Source organism: Medicago truncatula, chromosome 7 (genome assembly GCF_003473485.1).
Source record: "Medicago truncatula cultivar Jemalong A17 chromosome 7, MtrunA17r5.0-ANR, whole genome shotgun sequence".
NCBI lineage: Eukaryota > Viridiplantae > Streptophyta > Magnoliopsida > Fabales > Fabaceae > Medicago > Medicago truncatula.
The window spans coordinates 48,587,757-48,609,477 of NC_053048.1; the positions used below are offsets into that span (position 1 = coordinate 48,587,757).

At 33.0% G+C, this 21,721-nt stretch overlaps 2 protein-coding genes and 1 pseudogene across 2 annotated transcripts; 2 read left to right on the top strand and 1 right to left on the bottom strand.

The window, feature by feature from the left end:
- The first annotated feature begins 356 nt into the window (after window positions 1-356).
- On the top strand, window positions 357-5,626 carry LOC11436352 (aspartic proteinase 36). Its single transcript, XM_003625687.4, has 10 exons — window positions 357-699; window positions 812-941; window positions 1,225-1,475; window positions 1,733-1,960; window positions 2,938-3,100; window positions 4,125-4,198; window positions 4,292-4,388; window positions 4,502-4,565; window positions 4,848-4,919; window positions 4,999-5,626. The coding sequence occupies exons 1-10, from the start codon at window positions 461-463 to the stop codon at window positions 5,172-5,174; spliced, it is 1,494 nt and encodes a 497-aa protein (XP_003625735.2). The 5' UTR covers window positions 357-460; the 3' UTR covers window positions 5,175-5,626.
- A 4,624-nt stretch (window positions 5,627-10,250) lies between these two features.
- LOC11434760 (polyadenylate-binding protein 7) lies at window positions 10,251-14,791 on the top strand. Its single transcript, XM_039827335.1, has 10 exons — window positions 10,251-10,608; window positions 10,859-10,977; window positions 11,081-11,274; window positions 11,429-11,688; window positions 11,789-11,895; window positions 11,976-12,165; window positions 13,065-13,354; window positions 13,577-13,732; window positions 14,051-14,236; window positions 14,327-14,791. The coding sequence occupies exons 1-10, from the start codon at window positions 10,419-10,421 to the stop codon at window positions 14,522-14,524; spliced, it is 1,890 nt and encodes a 629-aa protein (XP_039683269.1). The 5' UTR covers window positions 10,251-10,418; the 3' UTR covers window positions 14,525-14,791.
- Window positions 14,792-15,546: 755 nt separating this feature from the next.
- Window positions 15,547-16,998, bottom strand: LOC11436351 (feruloyl CoA ortho-hydroxylase F6H1-3-like; annotated as a pseudogene).
- Window positions 16,999-21,721: the final 4,723 nt, after the last annotated feature.

Here is a 21,721-nt window from a genome sequence, read left to right on the forward strand (position 1 = left end):
TCCAAAATTAATAGTTAGCTTTAATATTTAACTATTAATCGTTTGTTTTTAAGGAAAAAATATTATAAATTTTTAAATTTTGGGGGCATTTTGCACATAAGTGCAAAACTTCAGAGGGATATTTGCAAAACGTTATGTTCACTAACAGAAAAATTTGACAGAGGGGGTAAATTGACTAACGTTGTGAAATTTCAGGGAGGTAATTGAAATTTTGTTAATTTCAGGAGGGTAATTGATGAAACTTATAATTTTTGGCATTATCCAAACATCTGTCTTGTAAAAAGGTGTGCTGCCTGTGGAAGAGGGGTTCCCATCAGGTCCCACTCGTAGAGAGAAAAACTAAAATTTCCATTGACTTGACTTCACTTCTCTTTTTAGTTTTCCCTATTCATTTCATTCTTTCTGCAAAGACGAATGCAGCATCATCTATTAAGTTACCGTTGCTATTATTAAAACTAAAATGCGCGTTCCTTTGTTGGTGGCTTTGGCCGCAATGGCGGTCACAGTTACGGTGGTATACGGCGGTTTTCCGGGGAGTTATCTTTCCCTTGAACGAACCATCCCTCTTAACCACCAAGTTGAACTCACCACTCTCAAAGCTCGCGACAGAGCTCGTCACGGCGGTCGAATCTTGCAAGACGGCGGTGGTGGTATTCTTGACTTCTCAGTCCAAGGAACCTCCGATCCTTACTTAGTTGGGTATACCATTCTTTCTCAATCTCCTTGCATTCTTTCGTTATCTTATCATAATATTATTTAAAGACTAATAATTAGTAGCATATTATGGGTTAATCTTGGTTTTCTTGTTCAGGTTGTATTTTACTAAAGTGAAGATGGGTTCTCCTGCTAAAGAATTTTACGTTCAGATTGATACTGGAAGTGATATATTATGGCTTAATTGCAATACTTGCAATAATTGCCCCAAATCTAGTGGTTTAGGGGTCAGTCAGATTTTCTTCTTATTATTATTTTCAAATTTTAAGCTGTCAATTATGACCTTACTATTTTATGGTAGAGAGATGAATTTGTGTAATTAGAACATGGACTATCAAGGATGTAATTGGAAGAAAAAAACTAATAATTTCGTCGAATTTATTGTTTTTTTTTTTTTAGTGTAGATAATAAACCATAAAAGATGGTTAAAAAGGGATTGAGGGACTATTATATTTTAGATTTAAGGGTGTAATGCTTAATGTTATTTTGGTTATGTATTGCATTATGTAGATTGATCTCAATTACTTTGACACCGCGAGTTCATCCACTGCTGCGCTGGTTTCCTGCTCTGATCCGGTGTGTTCTTATGCGGTTCAAACGGCTACAAGTCAGTGCTCTTCTCAGGCTAATCAGTGCAGCTACACTTTTCAGTATGGGGATGGAAGTGGGACGTCCGGTTATTATGTTTATGATGCTATGTATTTTGATGTGATCATGGGACAGTCTGTGTTTTCTAACTCTTCATCTACCGTTGTTTTTGGGTGAGTCCTCAATCCTCATGATGCTATTGATGGTATCATAGGGAGGGTGTGCACAATGTATAGGATTGGGAAATTTTTAAGTGAAATTACATTCTGAGTTTCGTTAGTTGCAAATATTGTTAAAATATAAAATACTGCGGATCAAACTGACTGTTACTGCATACATATTATATACGAAATCTTGTCAATAGGTGAAATTTTGAAATATTGGTAATTGGTTTTAATTGATCTTATTGGGATGATTCTTCTGGAAATAGGTGTAGCACCTATCAGTCTGGGGATTTGGCTCGGACAGAAAAGGCAGTTGATGGAATTTTTGGGTTTGGTCCCGGTGCTTTGTCTGTTGTATCACAAGTGTCATCACAAGGCATGGCACCCAAAGTGTTCTCTCATTGCTTAAAGGGACAGGGCAGTGGAGGAGGCATACTGGTTCTTGGTGAAATTTTGGAGCCAAATATTGTTTATACTCCACTTGTCCCATTACAGTATGTTCTCTCTTCTTCAATTCCTTCATTGTTTTCTTCTCCTATCTCAGTTGAACAAATTTTTCCCTAATATTGCATCACATTGATATTAAGGGAAAGTATTTGCATCATTTTTAAAGATTAATTGCTTGTTTGGAAACTATGAGATAATCACTCTGAAATTTATCAAGGGAAAGTGTTTGCATCATTTTTAAAGATTTATTACATCACTATGAGATGACCCGAAACATAAAGCATTGTTAGTTGTCATCTAAAAACTTGAAAATTAGCTAATGAACCACCATTTTGTACCCTTAGCTTACATAAAGTTTCTAATTTTGTTTGGTACTGTAAATCGATGTTTAGAGTGTTATTAAACTGTCATCTTTTAATCTCGATTACAATTTTTTGAAAGGAGACCTTCCATTTCATTGTACTAACTGTTTAGGGCAGTATTCTAGTTGCAAAAGTAATAGGTCTGGGTATTTGTATGTTTTGGGTTAGTGCCTCTTGCCAAGAACAAAATTTTCTACATTTCTCAATACAGTATTTTTATGAAGGGATCAGCCAGCTCCCCTCTCCTAACACTGATGTTGGTTTCTTACCATGTTCTTCTCTGATACCCTTGGTAAATGAATGTGAATCCTGGAAGTAGTAAAACATTTTCATTCTATTTTCTCTTTTGGGTGTTTTTCATGCCCTGGCCTTAACAATGCATTGTTTTCTTAGCAAAATGAAAATGCATGGTTTTGGTTTGATGTGATAAATTTCTCAAAATGAATATAGATGATATGATACTAAACAACACAATTGTTCTAATTTAATGAAATAAGTTTTTGAATTGAATATAGAAATTGGTATGGCTTACATGCTCTCAAAAAATTAAGTTCTTAAAATGCTGGTCATGCCATTATTCCCATTGTCAAATAACTTGCAGTTTCTATCAATATATTGATCTGTGATATCAGACATAATGCCCAGTGTTGATCGAATTTCAGGCCTCATTATAATTTAAATCTTCAAAGCATTGCAGTCAATGGACAAATTCTCCCAATCGATCAAGATGTATTTGCAACAGGTAACAATCGAGGAACTATAGTTGATTCCGGTACTACATTGGCATACCTTGTTCAAGAAGCTTATGATCCTTTTCTCAATGCTGTAAGTTCTGTTTTACCTCTCTTAAACTTTTGAAACACTGCACTTCGTTGTTTGTAGCCAAGTCTTATGATTTTATAGCCGTTCTCCAAATTTATTTAGTAGGGAACGTAAAATCACTATTTTTTCTTAATAAAATAAACTGTAATGACTTGGAGTAATAGGAAAAGCTTTTCTGTCTCAATCAGAAGGTCAGATTATTAATTTAAGGCTTTCCTCAGTATTAAACATGTTCTAGTTAATTATATGTCCAATCCTCAAAGACGGTTTAAGGTCTATATGACAAGTCTTCTTTATGGGCTATTTACACAGAAAACAAATCATATATACCAAGGTACTCATGAGTCACGATAATCAATTGCTTACCTCGCAAATTGGGGAGTATTTTTCACACCCACAATACTCTTTGTTTTGTGAAAACAGGGGAGTCCTTGCCACTTTTTCACACACTTCAACGAACCAACTAATAATATTAAATATGAAGATGGTAACAATAACCATCAATCTAGAGTAAAGAGACACTACTATGATGAAGTTACATTAAGGCTTGTATTAAAACACTCTGCCATTGCAGTAAGGCTGTATCTCCATGAGTGAACTTTATTACAGAATGTGAATCGAGAAAATGTTTACCTGAAAAATAGTGGACCCCTTTCTAATGTTTCTGCTACCAGGATCCAGCATCCACCCAAGAGTCCAAATAATAGCATTGAATCTTGAGACTAGACACCTGGATATATGTGACTAGCCGCAAATATTAACGGTAATTTTACGTTAACAAAAAAAAGTGGAACTGCAACGTAAATCAATGTCTGGATGTTACCCCTTCAAAAAGAAATCTGGATGTTACATTATGCATTGGACATTGAAGAATGAAAATTTAATTTGTAGTCAAAATTTTCTTTTTTTTCTATAAGGTGTGTTTAACAGAGGCGAACAAAATGTTATTTGTCTTGTGTTTTAAATCATTAAGAAATAATCCTGACCTTTCCAGTGCACTGATTTACATATCTCAACGGTTGTGTAGATAACTACCACTGTGTCACAATTTTCCAAACCCATTATTTCCAAAGGAAACCAGTGTTATCTGGTCCCAACCAGGTTATTTCAATTCTCTGATTCTCTTTGATCGTAAAAAATATATTTTGTGCTATTATGATTTCTGAGATGTCATTTGGATTTTTGCTCATTCAGCCTAGGTGATATATTCCCTCTAGTCAGTTTAAATTTCATGGGTGGAGCATCCATGGTTTTAAAACCAGAACAGTATCTTATACATTATGGTTTCCTGGTAACTATGTCTTTCTCTTTGTTGATCACATTCTTCTTCTTGTCTAAGTAGGAGCAGTTCTCGTGAATTGCATGCCACTGATAATTGTCTAAAGCATTACTTGTTTTTTATAGGATGGTGCTGCAATGTGGTGCATTGGTTTCCAAAAAGTGCAGAAGGGATACACAATTTTAGGAGGTTAGAAGCTGGAAAAATTATTTTAGCAGAATAAAATCTACATAAGAGTTTGATGAAATTAGCTCTTTCTCTCATTTGATTATGATACAGGCTCTTATGTTTTTCCCCGCTTAAGAGCAACATGGTGCTATACAGTTCCGTTGGTCCACCGCAGGGGGATCTAGGGAAGGATCAGACCCATTTGTGGGCCTATAGAATAGTGGATATGTCTTCTGTGTAGTAAATAACATTGCTAATTTTTAGTATTGATTTTTATCGACTAAGTTGTTCGTTCATTTGCAGATCTTGTTCTCAAAGATAAGATTTTTGTATACGATTTAGCTAATCAACGAATTGGATGGACCGACTATGATTGTGAGTTAACCATCATTTCCTTTATTGCATATATGCTCCTTTACATTGTCATAATCTTAAATTGGTGCTCGCTGCTCAGGTTCCTTGGCTGTAAATGTCTCTGTGGCTACGAGCAAGAGTAAGGATGCATACCTCAGTGCAGGACAGATGAGTGTTAGCTCCTCACACGTCAGCATTCTCTCCAAGTTGCAACTTGTAAGGATTGTGGCTTTTCTTGTGCATATAATAGTTTTCATGGAGCCCCAGTTTTTGTAGATGATGTTCAAGAGTCAAAAGCTCATTCTTTGGAAAACATACTGGGGTCAGTCGATGTTTATTTATTGTCGGCATACCCTTCATATTTAGAAACGGGAGTTAGTTGCTGTTTTCTTCCCTACATTTGATCATATTGCAAATCTTTCTCCAATTAGTATGTGGAAACTGCAGATCTCACTGTAAAAGGGCTCTGTTGTTGAGAAATGGCAAATTTGTATACTGATATACTTCTGAAGTTGATGGAAATTATACTATATATATAAAGTTTACCAGAGCCCACTTCCACTCTACCAACCAATGTTGTGTTGTAACTGTAACTCTGGTAGTTAGTGACAGTTAAAGAAGTTAGTTATGAATGTTATATGTATACTGGCTCTTGGACCATCTGATGTCAGACTATAAACAAAATGTATATCATTGTGATCAATACAATTCATCTTTAGTCTTTATTACCCTTTTCTTTTGCAATTGTGAGATTAACTGAATGTATTGTTCCCCTAGAAACTGGTATCTATAGCCTTTTCTCTTCAATCCAAATAGTTTGTGTGTGTGCGCTCGCTCCTGTGCATGACATTTAAGTTGCGCTGATGTAATGACCAGTTCCAATGGACCCTTCATTTGGTAACTTGCCAATTTTTTATGCCAAGATTTGTATCAAGATGAAGGTCCTATGCTTCCTCGAAGTGACTGAAAAGAAGTTTCAATAACTTGGTGATGCACAACGAAACGAAGCCACCTTTCGAGAGTCAAAAGTTGTCTCTATAGTTTTGGTAAAAGAATAAACCCTTTAAAATGCAGTTTGTTTTTTAGTTTTAATTAATTCATAGGTTTTTTTTTTATACAAAATCATTTGATATTTCTTTTTTCTATTGATAGTAAAGTCAATAAATTTAATCTTTGATGAGACAATATTAATCTTAGATAGATTCTTCAAAAAAAAAAAAATAGGGTTAATATGTTTTTGGTCCCTATAAATATGTCAACTTTTCGTTTTAGTCCCTCTAAAATTTTCCTTCAACTTTTAGTTCCTATAAAATTTTCAATCACTACTATTGGTCCCTATTTTTAATTTAATTTTTGTATTTTTTAATGAAATTGTGCATAAATGTGTAAAATATTCTAAAAAAAAATAAATTTTTTTAACAAAACACAAATTAAATATAAATTTTTAACTGTAAAAAATATAAAAATTCATACTAAATTCATGTTTTGTTAAAAAATTCTAAATTTTTTTGGGAGTGATTCTTATAATATTTAGAATTTTTCTGGAAAATTTCATTAAAAAAATATGAATTCTACATATGAGTTTATTTTAAAAGAGGGACCAAAAGTGAAGATTGAAAATTTTATAGGGACTAAAAGTTGAAGGAAAATTTTAGAGGGACTAAAATGAAAAGTTGACATATTTATATGGAACAAAAACATATTTAACCCAAAAATATATATTACTTTGATAATTTTAATAGAATATAAGATATTTTTATCAAGTAAATTGTTGTCAATAGAAAAATATGATATCTTTTAATCATGCAAACTTTTTTTTTCTTCTATATTTTTGTTGTGAATTCGGACTCAAAATCACACCAATACAAACTATGATGTGTGGAGCAAAGGAAAGTAGTAACTAATATCAAAGTGAACACAAGCAATAACAACAATAGCAGCACCTAGATCTAATCTAGGAATCAAAGTGAAAAGCTCAAAACCACAAGCAAAAGATAAAGAGAGAAGAGAGAAACAAACACACCAAAGATTGTTGACCCAGTTCGGTCCAACTTGACCTAATTTGGGGGAGAGATTGATCTCTCCAATCCACTATCAATGAGTTCTTACAAAGGGATACAAATGGGTTACAAGAAATTAGCTAAACAAGCTCACAAAGAACAAACCTAATTTCTACCAATTTTTCCAATCTCACAAATGAACAAGACACTCAATGATTTTCACTTACCCAAGGTGTTTACAATGTTTCCCAACCCAAGAGAACTCTAATAAAAGACCTTAACCCTAAAGTTAACTCCTTTGATTTCCCAAGTTTTGCTCTCTTGAAGTTCTCTCTCTCCTTCCTTCAAAAATGAGCTAAAACACTTAAATAGTACACAGTGACAGACAAAAATCGTGTCGCGCCAGTGAAAATCGCGCCACGGTTGAAGCGTACGACCCAAGGTACGACAACCTTATCCACAAATCGCGTCACGCCTGCACAAAATTGCGCCACGATTTGCTTAAGCAGAAACCATCCATTCTGCCAGCAAAAATTGCGCCACGCCTCTGAAAATCGCGCCACGATTTTCAGCTTTCACAGCATCACAATTTGAAGGCAATTTCAACAATTTTTTAAGACTAAAATGATTGTCTTGGTGACCTTATCCTTAAGTCGGTCCGTTAACATGTATAGTTTATCAACTTAAATATTTTTTTCAACCATAATTTATATTTATTTTTTAACCAAAACCTATAAAGAATAATATTTATGTTATTTTTAACTAATCATTAGACCTAGCGGCCACCACATCTCTCTAATCGTTCATCTTTAATCCTTTCAAGAGATGGGTGTTTTGGAGCAATTTTTTTTCTTCCAAAATCACCCATCTCAATTTTTTTTTTCTTCTTCTATCTAAATTAGCGGTTTTCACAAAATTTTTAGTTTTTCTTGGTTTTCTCCGTGGTTTCGTCGCCTAAGTGCGATAATGTTGTTATGTTCACAATCTTCTTTTTAAGAAACTTAAGTAAAACATTCAAATTGACACCGGAGATAATCAAACATGAATCCTTGAGGGGGAACATACTTTAATGTCCTAAGTCAACATCATCAAGCCGACCCAAGTGTGATGTTATTTGATTTTTTATCTTACCGTGGTGTTTGTTGTGTTCAGATTGATAAACTTTTTTCATATGGTGTTCATTACTAATGCAAGAATGACTTTAGTATAATCAACATTACATATTTGGAGGCATGAATTTATTTTGTTAGATTTGTATGCATTTTTTACATCTTTTTTATTTATAAACTGAGTGATGCGAGTTTGTTCACAAAATCCTCTTCTTTTTTTTAAAATGATTGAGAATTTCTATTTTGTTTTTAGCAGACGCAGAAAAACAAGGTGTGTTTGTGGCGTTTTCTCGTACTATTTGTTTGAAACAGTCTCCTTTTCATTCCGCAACGTTCTTATTCCCGTTTTTTTCTCCCTCCGCCATTTTTTCATTTATTTTGGTCACTAATTTCATATACCCACGCGCTACTATCTCATCTCAATCTCATCATTTCAACCATTCACCAACTTTATGTCTAAATTTGGACAATATTCGGACTATGGTGCCTTAAATTGGCAACGTTATCTTCATCATTAATAACTATACTGCCTTAAATGTGAATGAAAAAATAACTATGGTAACTTAAATGGGTAAGATGGGTAACATCTCGCGCCCCAATAGTGAGTAGAGTAAGGTTGCAAAAGCATGCTAGTATGCTAGAATGCACTTGAGAAATGACAGCTTTTTCTCTCATACTCACATTTTGTTTTTACTTTCTCTCTATTGTTTTGGTTTTTGTGTCAATACTCATGTTTCTTTGTATATTTATGTTATCCCACAAGTTGTCAACAAAAATGATTGTTCAAATAACACTCATCGATGCATTACCATAGAAAAAAGGATAGCACCAAATGCTACAATGGTCCTATTTGTCAATGTGCTTACATCGTTAATAAGATTTTTTTTTTACGGATACATCGTTAATAAGATAAAACTACAATTTGAATAATTGCGTACCAATATTAATTACATGTCAATTGAATAAGATCAACTTTGGAAAGAACTTGTTTGTTAGTGACACCAAGAAATATCTTTGAAAAAAAGTTAGAAAGTGCTATTTAAATTACATTATAATAACCCAATAACGCTTAAATGAAATGAAATGTAGTATTTTTTTAGTTTAATTAAGGTTTTCGTTTGAATCCATTTTTCGGCATGCACCGACGTTAAAACTCTTAGGGAGAATTTGCTGCATATTTAAATTTCATAAGGTTTGAGAGAAGTTGCGTGTGAAAGATATCTAATTTACGGAAAAAAAAATTACATTATTATAAAAGCTCCATTGTAAATCCAATAAAGACAATAAAAAAAACGACCAACAAGTGGTTTAAAAAATGTGTTTGATCTATTATTGTCAAATAGTGATAATAAATTTTTACAAAATCAAGTTGAATCAATTAAGTTTATTTGAGGGGAGCAAGATTCTTGGTATTTTATTTTTAAAAAAAAAATAATTTTTTTATTAATAGGGTCCAAATTCAATGTACTGTTTGATAAAGGAAACTGTTTGATTAGGGAAACGAGCTCCTGTTCTCGTGAGCTTAACTCAGTTGATTGGGAAAAAAGGAAAACGAGCTCCTAACCATTTTGACTAAAATGGATCCATTATAAAACATATCTATGTGTGAATGTATAATAAAGTATATATATGTGTAGGTTTTGAGGCAACGATCTCGAGTATTTAAAGTAGAAGATGTGGTAATATTCGACCTATCCAAAAGATCTGACATATGATAAAGCATGTATGAGAGGTTAAGATGAATATGTGTATCCTGAAACTTATTTTAGTGAAGTTGGAATTGTGAAAGGGTGGGAGAGATGCTTTGATTATTTATATGAGAGGTTAAGATGAATATGTGTATCGTAAAACTTATTTTAGTGAAGTTGGAATTGTTAAAGGGTGTTAATAGGGTCATGTTAACGTGTGCCTTAAAGGCACAAGTTAAGAAACTAAAAATGGAATTAAAAAGTAACTTTTGTATTGAAAAGATAAAATTTCAAACTTTTAATACGTTGAATCACAATTTCCAATATATATATATATATAAGTTTAGCTTGTGCCCTTTTCTTTGATTATTTATGATGTTTGTCTTGATCAAATATGATAATTAATTAATAAACATTAAACAATGAAGAAAAAAGAAAAAACACAAGTCAAAAGAAAATGGAAGAATAAGCGAGTGAAAAGCACGTGAGTAGATAGCGCGTGAGAATAAATGTAATTTGGATAGTCGTACTACCTGAACGGCCATGCATGCCGAGTCCTTCCTACACTCACTCACTCACACACATCACCAGGATCCTCTCATTCATATTCACACACATTCTTTCTTTCTTTCTTTCTTTATCTCTCTCTCTCTCTCTCTCTCTCTCTCTCTCTCTCCATTTTTGTTTCTTTCTTTAGAAACTAACAACTCACTCCATCCATCAATGGCGGTTCCTCCCTCCGCCACTCCAGCTTCTCTTTACGTCGGCGATCTCCATCCCGACCTCTCCGACTCTCAGCTTCACGATGCTTTCTCCGATTTCAAAACTCTCGCTTCTGTTCGCATTTGCCGAGACTCTTCCTCTGGTAAATCACTCTGTTATGGTTACGTCAACTTCCTCTCCCCTCACGACGGTAACATCACTTTCCATTCTTCCTCTTTCTTCTGTTAATATTTCTTTATTTAGATAATCATTATCATTATCATTCTTTATTTTCTTTGAATCATGAGATTTTGATTCTGAATTGCATTCTTTAATTACTGTTTTCTTTGATTATATTGATTAAATAAAATGAAAGATTTGAAATCGATTTTATCATTTTCTGTTATGATTATCAAGATCCGAGTGTGTTAATTTTAATGTTAATTTGTTTGATTATGAAGCAATTCGTGCCATTGAGGTGAAGAATCATTCTACATTGAATGGAAAAGCTATTAGGGTGATGTGGTCACGTCGTGATCCTGATGCAAGGAAAAGTTGTATAGGGAACGTGTTTGTTAAGGTATCTCTCTCTATGCTTAATTTATTTTATGTACTTGTTAAATTACTAGTGTTTGGTTTAGGTTATTGTTTCTGAAATGGGATTCTTTTTGCTGTTGTGACAGAATTTAGCTGAATCAATAGATAATTCTGGATTAGAGGATATGTTTAAGAAGTTTGGGAATATTTTGTCAAGTAAAGTTGTAATGTCTGAGGATGGGAAGAGTAAAGGATATGGCTTTGTTCAATTTGAAACAGAGGAATCTGCAAATGCTGCTATTGAGAGGTTGAATGGATATCTTGTTGGTGATAAGCAAATGTAAGTGAAATTATGCATTGTTTTTGGTGACTTTCTTGTGGTCCGTATATGTTTTTGCGTTGAATTCTATGATTCTTTGGCGGCTCTAAAGTTAATTTATGTAGATTGGCTGAATTCTTATATTTCATGAGATTGGTTTTAATTCTTGTCCCAGATATGTTGGAAAGTTTGTCAAGAAAAGTGACCGCATATCGTCTGGCCCGGATACTAGATATACAAACTTGTACATGAAGAATTTGGACTTAGATATTTCAGAAACACTTCTGCGTGAAAAGTTTTCCTCTTTTGGGAAAATCATTAGCTTGGCTGTTGCAAAGGACAGCAATGGTATGTCAAAGGGTTTTGGCTTCGTGAACTTCGATAACCCAGAAGATGCTAAAAGGGCAATGGAAACAATGAATGGATTGCAACTAGGTAGTTATTTATTCTATTATTGTGTAGGTTTTTGGCTGGCAAAGTTGAAATTTATTGATGTTGATCCTGTATATTATCTGGTTTTGATTTATATCAACAGGTTCAAAGATTCTGTATGTAGCCAGGGCACAGAAGAAGGCTGAGCGTGAGCAGATCTTGCACCAGCAATTTGAAGAGAAACGAAAGGAACAAGTCTTGAAATATAAGGTAATTTATTTACCACTCTCCAATATTTAACCAGCCAATTTCTCTGCAATTGTCTTATGGGGTCATCCTTTAACTTCCAGGGGTCAAACATTTATGTGAAGAATATTGATGACAATGTTAGTGATGAAGGACTGAGAGATCACTTTAGTGTATGTGGCACTATAACTTCTGCAAAGATTATGCGAGATGACAAAGGGATAAGCAAAGGATTTGGTTTTGTGTGCTTCTCCACTCCTGAGGAGGCTAATAAAGCTGTGAACTCTTTTCATGGTAAGTGAGTTAAGTTGTTGATGCGATGTGTTTCTACACGATACATGCTTCAGAGTAGTTAAGTTGTCTGGTGGGGATATGAAATAGGAAAAAAAAAATGCATGATGTTAGTTCCAATAAAAGAATGTAAGAATTGCATGATATATCTTTATTGGGTAACAATTTGAGAGATTGTTCATCATGCATCTATCCATCAAGTGAATATTGACAGGTGTCTGCCCTTATAGTTCTTTTCTTTGTAACTATTCATTTTATTCTATAGGATTTTATAATTACCATGAAAGATTAGTATAACTCTCCGTCTTATCCTTTACCATTACTAGGTTCCATTCCATAATTGCATGAGTTCCAGCCTAGTCCTTTTCAAGGGTTTTATTTGTGATTCTTCGTTTCATTTTTCTATACGTGTGCATGAATGTGTGTGTATGTTTTTTGGCGGCGGTTATTGTTGAAGGTTCTTTTGTATACACTACACTTAAATGTGTTCTTGGGTTGATTTTGAAAATTGAATTATTCTTTAAATGAATCCAAGAGAATGTCACAACTATCGATTTGGTTTATGGGGTAAGACTCCTAAAAAGAATTTGTACATTTCACAAGTATGCATAAACTCTTGATTCAATCTAAATCACATTGTGATCTTAACTCACTTAAATTGAAGGGTGAATATATCTTTATATGCATCTTTTAACAAGAGCATTTTAGAGGAGCTTTTCCCAGGTTTATGATATGAGATACAATCAACCTTGCATTGCATGTTAATGCAAATAAAGGATACTCGATAAGTCTGAAAATATTAATCTTATATTACTTTTTGTATACTATTCTGGAACTGAAGATCTTGCAAATCTGCATATCTTCCTCTTCAAGATTTATAATTAACACCATTTTATCTGCAGGATTCATGTTCCATGGTAAACCGCTATATGTTTCTCTTGCTCAGCGGAAAGAGGACAGACAGGCACAGTTGCAGCTCCAATATGCCCAGCAAATTGCAGGACTCGCTGGGCCTTCAACTGCCATTGTCCCTGGTGGATATCCTCCTTTCTACTACACAGCTACTGGTGTTGTTTCACACGCGCCTCCTCGTGCTGGGCTCGTGTATCAGCCTATGGCATTGAGGCCTGGATGGAGGGCTAATGGCTCTGCACCTCCTGCCAGATCATTCCAACAGTCACCTACGCCTGTTGTAAGTAACAATTTTGTTAGGAACCTGATAAGTATTTCATTCACTCTTTCACAAATTTTTATAAGGATTTTTGAGAAATTGCAAAAAAGTAACTTCAGGAAAAAGAAAGAAAAAAACTTACGACGAAAGAACTTAATAGCGACGTTGATTTTATTTGGAGAAACTGCTACTGTTTCATTGGGAGTTTAACGAGTCATTGGTATTAATTCCTTTCATTCACAGGTTTCTAACAATAATACTAGGCAGCATAGGCAAAATAGGGGTAGGATGAATGGCCATGCAGTATCACAGGGAAATACTCACTCTGGTACATATATGCCACAAGCCCAGCAGGCTTCTCAGTCAGCGATCTCTTCAAGAGAGTCAAGTACTCAGCAGGTTTTTTCTTTCTTTCTTTCTTTCTCGAGCCCCACTTCTCACTTATAGAACATGTAAATGCTTATGCGTTGCACATTCTCGACACAACTATCAGGTGTCACAGAGTTCCCAGTGCTACTTGTTTTTCTGAACAACACTATGCCTTAAAAATAATTTGAAACTGTGCTTGAACTTCGGACTAGCAAGTTTTGTTTAGTCTTTGATATAAAATAGTGAAGATGTTTGTATTTTATTTCGAAACTTGTGCTTTAATCCCTTTCTATACATTTATTTCATACATATTTCTGTTCTGTTTTCTCAAGTTCGTATCATTTGCAGAGAACTGGGCAAGCTAAGTATGTACCTAGTGGGCGCCACCGTGAGATGGAAAAAGGATCTGGATTATCATCTAGTGGAGGATCCTTGGGACCAGAAGTGCTGCATAGCATGCTTGCTAATGCTACTCCAGAGCAGCAGAAGGAGATACTTGGCGAACATCTATACATGCTTGTCCAGAAAATCAAGGTATAACTTTGCACTATTCTCTTTTTTTGGGTATATAAGATTGGGCTTTTGAATTCTTAAAAAGTATATTTATTATGCTATGTTGAGCAGCCTAACCTAGCAGCAAAGATTACTGGGATGCTTTTGGAGATGGACAATGCTGAATTGCTGGTTCTCATTGAATCACCAGAGTCTCTTTCTGCCAAGGTGGAAGAAGCTTTCCAAGTGCTGAAGAACTCTAAAGCTAAAGTTTCTGGTCAGGATGTACTTCATTCAAATTTCCTTTCAGCTGAGGTTGCTGTGAACTAAGTGAAGAAGCCTCCAGGAACGACAACCTTACAGTATATTTCCACATGAAAAGAACTTTTAGTTTTATGTTTTCCTTCCTTAGGGATGAAGAGAATTGGTAGTAATAGTAAGATTTAGGATCTACTTTGTTTTGAATTTTGTTTACATGGATTAACTTCAATGAATTTTGGTTCAATATTTTCATTTTTCATTAATATGCCGCAGCACAAACAGGGTACGCACACTATTCCAATCTCAGTAATATGTAAGCACGTCAACACTTTTATACAGTCTTTCTAATTTAACATGGGAAATTTTGCTTCGATTTTTAGGATCTAGACAGTTAATGTCCAAAGTCACCATGGATCCTGACCTATCAAAGTTGGGTCATGTAGATTCATATGAAGGGGTAAAGCTATCTTAGTACCTAGTTTCTTTAGTCATAAAACTCGAATACAAGTTCTTATTTATGGAAATGTTAGTTCTTTGCCACTTAGAACATAATCGACGTTTGTTTACTTCATGTACTTATCCCTAATTCTAGTGTCTTTAGTTGTGTGAAAACATTAATCTCTTGAAGCCTAAACTTCTGTGAAAAATATAAAATAGAAAAAAGTTTGATTATTATAGAGACTAAGGTAGTAGTTGATTATTATTGTTTAATCTTATAGCTGATTTTTGTAAATAACTTGTTTGGATCCCTAAAGTCACATATCATAAAAGGAACAAATGGTAATAATTTAGTGAAATGTCAGGACAAGTATAACAGGATGCTGTGATAGCTCTAGCTCCTCAACAATAGAGTTAGGTGTAATAATCATGAAGTTGATAAACTCGACAGGGCTACATAAACTCCTTCGTAACACCATATTAACCTAAAGGTGTTTGCATAATTTCCTTTCATCATAGCAATTGTTGTCAACTTTTTATTAAGAAAATAATAATAAAACATGTTAGTCAAAACTTGTTTTATTAAAAGCTATTACATGATGTAACTAATTGTCTATATATAATCAAGTACAAGTGGTTGCACTTTCTGCTTCAATAAGAATGCAAATAGATAAAAATTACCTAGATTCAAGACACAGTAACCCAAAACAAAAGTATCTTGATTCAAGAACACATGATAGTGCTATCAACACACACTCTCTAACACACCTGTCTTCACGGTCCTCATATCAGTTGAAATTTAAATTTGGTTCCACTAAAATATTGCAAGTCCACGTAAATTTAGTGGAACTCGTGTCCATTTCAACCAATATCCATGATGGACGCAAATCATATCTTTGCAAATTCAATAGTTTTCTTCCCATCATGAGCTTTGCTGAAGAAATGGTTGAAATAGTCAGAGTACACAACTTGTTTGTATAGTGGTTCATCTCCATTCTTCAACGTTTTTGACAGAGGCCCAATGATGGCATCAGGTGCTGGGTTGACAAAGATTGGCATGGAGATCCTAGTCTTGTTTCTATTAGCAACCACTCTATGTTCTATACTTTTGTAACATTCATTGCTCATTATCTGGAGCACATCCCCAATGTTAACTACCAATGCTCCATTAACAGGAGGAACATTGATCCAACCATCACTATCTTTGCCTCTTACATAAAGTCCACCAATATCATCTTGTAGAAGGACAGTGATTGATGTTATATCAGAATGAGGACTTACTCCTGATACTAGTTCAGGTGCAGGACAAGCTGGGTAGTAAACAAAGCCTAATGACATCGTATCCATTAAGGCGTGTTCTCTTTCTCTGCCTAACTCCTTCACATTCAATTTCTTAAGAAGCACTTTTAGCAATTTTCTAATAAAAGCTTCAGCATATTTCATATATTCTAGTGCTTGATCCCTGCAAAAATGATAGTCAATCAAGACTGATATCAATATTTGTTGAATTTACAACTTAAATAGTTAAATTTCATGATATACACAAAGCAAATCATGGATAAGTATATTTCTTACTTGCATACAGGAGGCCAATATGCATGAATTTTCTCCTCTGAAGTATACACAAGATGCAGGTGATCCTTCCACTCCAATACTGACTCAGCATGAGGACTAAAACTAGTGGCCAACCTCACAACATCAGGTGGTGAATTCTCTTTCAAAGATTTCTTCTCCTCAACTGGTAATTCAAAGAACTTGTGGACAGAAGCTTTCAGATCATCGACGGCATTAATGGGTATCCCATGATTCACAATTTGGAAGAAACCCCATTTAGTTGCAGCACTAAAAATGGAATCTTGGACTTGTATGTCTTCCCAGTTTGTGAAATCAATGATGGGTATTGATTGCTCCGAGTCTTGGGGAATAATTTTGCATTTGTCTAATCTAGCTTTGACAGGTTGGATAATTGGTGAGGAACATTAGGGAGATTTAGATCAGCAAGACCTTTTACACCATTGGCTTGGTTAACCAAAAAATCAATGAGGTTTGTAGGGGTGGTAGGCATGATTTAAGATAATGATGGGAATTTGAGAACTTGGAATAAGAGCAAGCACTGAAGTACCGTAGGACTATTATATTATGAGAATGAGATAGTAAGAAATTATTTTCCCTTGAGTTATAATCAATGTACATCAAATCAATTATTTATACTACTACATCGATGATCATAGTAAAATAAGCTAGTCCAAATGTAGGGGTGGTAACAACTAACTAATTATAATTAACTAACTCCCCATAGGATCCGGGAGCTACAAATTGCCGTACAACGTCAATGTCGTGGAGTAGTTGTCTTTTAAAATTGTTTCACTCACTGAAGACATTTAAGACAGACCAAGGGTTGTTAAAGATTGGTCTTGAGATGCATTGCTTGCATGTTATGTGAGAGAAATCAGCATGAAATTAACGCAAACTATAATATAGGGCTTTTTTCTAATATAGTCTTATATTTTTAATATAGGACAAAATTATATGGGACTAAAATAAGATATAAAACCAAGCAAAGCAGGCCAATAATTTGTTCATATTCACGTCAAGAAACAGGCCGTGAGAATAGAAGGGAAACTTTTACGATCATTAGAAGTAGGGTTTCCCAAGTTAATTTCCATTTACAGTTTTCTCTACAGCATATTTCCAAGTGAAAAGAACTTTCAGTTTTATGTTTTCCTTCCTTAGGGATGACAAGAATTGGTGTCAATAGTCTTTATAATTTAATCATCTTAAGAAATTTTGCTTAAATTTTTTAGGAAAAAGTCCGATTAGAAGATAGCTTTTGATGGAAAAAAATTCGATAGAAACATATCTCCCAATAAATATTTGTCATCAGAAGATACATTCCAATAAATTAAAGGACTTTTGAACAAACATAAATGGTATATGTCGAAAATTTCCAAAAAGAATATGCTAAGTTTTAAAATTAGGCGTGAAATGACTATATTTTTCATATTAATTAAATTGGAGAGAAGTTAAAATGAGTCATCATTATATTTTCATCATAAATTTATTCAATGCATAAAATTAAAAAACATTCAACTTATATGAAAGATTCATCATGTTGTTCATTAAAATATCTATCCATCACAAAGCTAGAAGAACAATACTGTTTATCTAAATCAAATTCACATAAAGCTTAAGTTTATATAGTTGTAAATAATAAATGTTAGAATTAGTACTTAATAATGATTAATCTTTTTGTTTTAGGTTAAGCTTGTAAGGTTACTTGAAATGCAAGTAATCTAGTTTGTCCTTATCTCTTTGAGACTTTGCTATAAATAAGCCTCTCCTTTGTACATTGAGTGGGTTAAGAAATAAGATAATCAATATTTTCACATGTCAATAAATACATAATTCAACGAGTATACATTGACAGTCAGCATATCACATCGCATCAAAACTAATAATAACATTTGCACAATCCCATAATAATTCATAAATTACAGTCATTCAAACTCAAACTAAACATGCAAGTCTTCAATTATTCACTATTACAAATGAAGTCTTCAAATATTCACCGCAAAAGCATTAGTTGCAGTACAACAATATGGATAAATATGAAAATGTTGCATTAATGTTTTGCTGCACAATATAATTGAAAATCGTAATATAAGTTATGTATTCATTAAAAAATATCATAAATTAAACACTAACTAATAACACGACATGTATGTAAGAGTTATAACCATGATTGAGACCAAAGGAATATTAGTGTGTGGATAACGAGAAACGTTACAAAGCAATTAGTCATGAAACACAAGAATAATTGATTAAATCTTTTAATTGTTCACATGTATTATTTATGTCAAATCCATTTGTAATTTATAACCATTTGTTGTTTTATTTGTTTTAATTTTATTAAATGAGACCATGTGTTTACGGTGAAAGCAAATCCACATTTTAAAAGAAAAATATCAATGTTATTCTTGCAATTCGTGGCCAAACTCATTTGTAATATTAACACCTCTATCAGTGTAAATATGAAAATGTTCATCTTCCATTTCAAATGTGAAGATACACTTCAACCAATTCCATTCTCATTAGTTGAATTGAAAAAGTGACATGATTAAAAATAGTAACTTTAATTACAAACCTAACTACTAATTTATCAATTATAAAAACCAAAAAGGATGAAGGCTGCGGCTTACCCAATCACAGGTGCAAAAACAGGAGTAAATTATTCATACGTCCATAAAAAGATATATTGTACACGTATCCTGGTGAGATATAGGGTAAAACAAGAATGGTAAAACTTCAAAAAGAAAAAAAAAAACACAATTGTCAATGTACAAATTAGTAAGCATGAAGTACACAAAAATGAGTTTCCAGAGACAACAAGCTAAGAAATCAAGCAGTCAAAGATTAAAACATGTTCAATCATATGCAAGCAAACATCCCACAAGTTAAAATATTAGTCTACAAAATATAGCCATGTGTTTTGCCCTAGTATGAGTCGTAAATAACTCCAAAATATAAACAAAGTAAAAAAATAAAATATGTAGGAAATTAAATTAAATCAAATTAGTATATATAAGTATATAAAAAATTAATTGAACTTTTCACACAATATTATTCACCGTTAAGATTTTGAACTAAACTAAACTAAAGCTAGTAGTTCTTTTTAGATAGTTATATTCATTGTCAATGAAGCGTGGAGTAAGAATATATTTCATGATGTAAATTATGTGATGACCATATAGGGTGATTCTTAACAAAATAAACCGACATAGAGGTAAGATATATTTCTTGATGTAAAATATGTGATGACAATGGTATTAAAAATAGGGAAAAGTTTATACTTTGCTTTTAAAGTGAGTTTTATTTTAATGATGAGACAGTCGGTTCTAGAATTTCAAATCAAATTGTAGCTTTTAAAGAAGAATTTAATCAGGTATAAAATTGTTTGGTGTTGGACTTAAAAGGAATAAAAAAATATTATTTGATATACCAAATGAAAGTATTGATAAACGATTATATTTTTTAGATTTTTGGTAAGGGAGCATGGCCAGACATCCATAACTTATGCATTTTTACTAAAGAATAACTCGATATATTGTGCGGCGATGCAAAACAAGATACATGAATGTATCAAATTAATTTAATTACCATAAATATGCTTCTTATATTAACAGTTGAATGATAATTCTGTCATGTTCACATTTCGAGGAGCTTTCCTATTGTTAAAGTAAGTATCAACATTTTTAAATGACATCGATAGTTTTGTATAATTTTTTTTATACTTAATCACTAAATTATTCACTACTTCGAACAGTTGCTCAAAATTCTTCAAAAGTTTGACACAACTTGGAAGATTTCTACAATTTGTGACTGCGACACCTCGACTTTCTTCTGGAGGATTTACATCTTTGTACCCTAAGTTGAAGGTTGTCCGAAAGGTGTGTGTAAACAAATTGCAAACATGAATAACGATTTTATGTTGTTATCAGCTAAATCTTGTGCTTGTTTTTAACAACTTCCATCCACTGAGTTAACTAGCGTGATGACTTGTTTTAACTTATTTAAGCTACCTCCATACCTATCAAAATTACACATGATTTTTTATTCCATTCTTTCCTACTTATAAATCATTAACTTTGAGTCTAAGCATTCTTTGATCACTATTCATTTTCAGGTAAAAATGAAAGAAAAGCTCTGGTATGCCATAACAAAGCGACAAAGTTCTTTCCACTTTTCATAATTTCTTTTGATAAGCGTCCAGTTTGAAAATATGAGTTTGACTTACTTGGCAGTACATAAAATGAATATTTGTTAGGGTTAGTACTTTGATTTTTCATGACATTTCTTGTTCTTAAATTGTTGGAATATTTGGTTGAAAAAATATTTCTTTGCTTGATTGGGAGGGAAAATCTTACCATATGTGCCTACCTATCATGTTTTCCTTGTTAATAATATTTTGATATTTAGTACAGTGCTTTTTTCAATTAATGTTATAGGTTAATATTTTATGTGTTTTCTTTTAATTATGAAATTCATCATTTTTTAATTAATTTTTTTTAGTATAATATATATATATATATATATATATATATATATATATATATAGATATTTTCTATATATATATATTCTTTCAAAGAGAGAGATAGTGATCAATATGTTAATGAGTTAATGTTTTGTTATCTTTGTGTAGTAATTCGTACAATGAACAAAAAAATTGTTGCTTATATGGTGGATAAACAATCAATATAAGTAGGGTGGAAGCCTCGTGATCGTACTGTTTGTAGGGGGTGGTCTAAATAATCTATGTTAAATTTTTGGTATCTTTTAATTTGAAATTGTTAAACCAAGTTAGCTGAAGAATTTTCTTGTTTCTTGGTAGCACAAAGCTAAATCAATGTTTGATAACAACCTAGAAAGTATATTTTATGATCATTAAGAGAATTTTAAGAAAAAAAAATGACATACAATATACCTTTGAAGGAAAAAAGTTAACCCTCCCTCTTTTAATTTGAAATTGTGAAATCAAGTTAGTTGAATGAATTTATTGTTTCTTGATAGCACAAAGTTAAATCAATGTTTGATAATAACAACCTAAAAAGTATGTTTTATGATCATTGAGAGAATTTGAAGGAAAAAAAAAGACGTACAACATGTCTTTGAAGAAAAATTTTGACCTTTCCTCTTTTAATTTGAAATCGTTTAGCCGAGTTAGTTGAAGAATTATTGTTTCTTGGTAGCACAAAGCTAAATCAATGTTTGATAACCGTCTAGAAAGTATATTTTATGATCATTGAGAGAATTTGAAAGAAAAAAAATGA

Coding starts and splice junctions, on each gene's coding strand:
- LOC11436352 (XM_003625687.4), top strand. CDS start 461: ATGCGCGTTCCTTTGTTGGTGGCTTTGGCCGCAATGGCGGTCACAGTT. Junction 4,389..4,501: donor TTATACATTATGGTTTCCTG/GTAACTATGTCT, acceptor TGTTTTTTATAG/GATGGTGCTGCAATGTGGTG. Junction 4,920..4,998: donor TGGATGGACCGACTATGATT/GTGAGTTAACCA, acceptor CTCGCTGCTCAG/GTTCCTTGGCTGTAAATGTC.
- LOC11434760 (XM_039827335.1), top strand. CDS start 10,419: ATGGCGGTTCCTCCCTCCGCCACTCCAGCTTCTCTTTACGTCGGCGAT. Junction 13,355..13,576: donor AACAGTCACCTACGCCTGTT/GTAAGTAACAAT, acceptor TTTCATTCACAG/GTTTCTAACAATAATACTAG. Junction 13,733..14,050: donor GAGAGTCAAGTACTCAGCAG/GTTTTTTCTTTC, acceptor TATCATTTGCAG/AGAACTGGGCAAGCTAAGTA.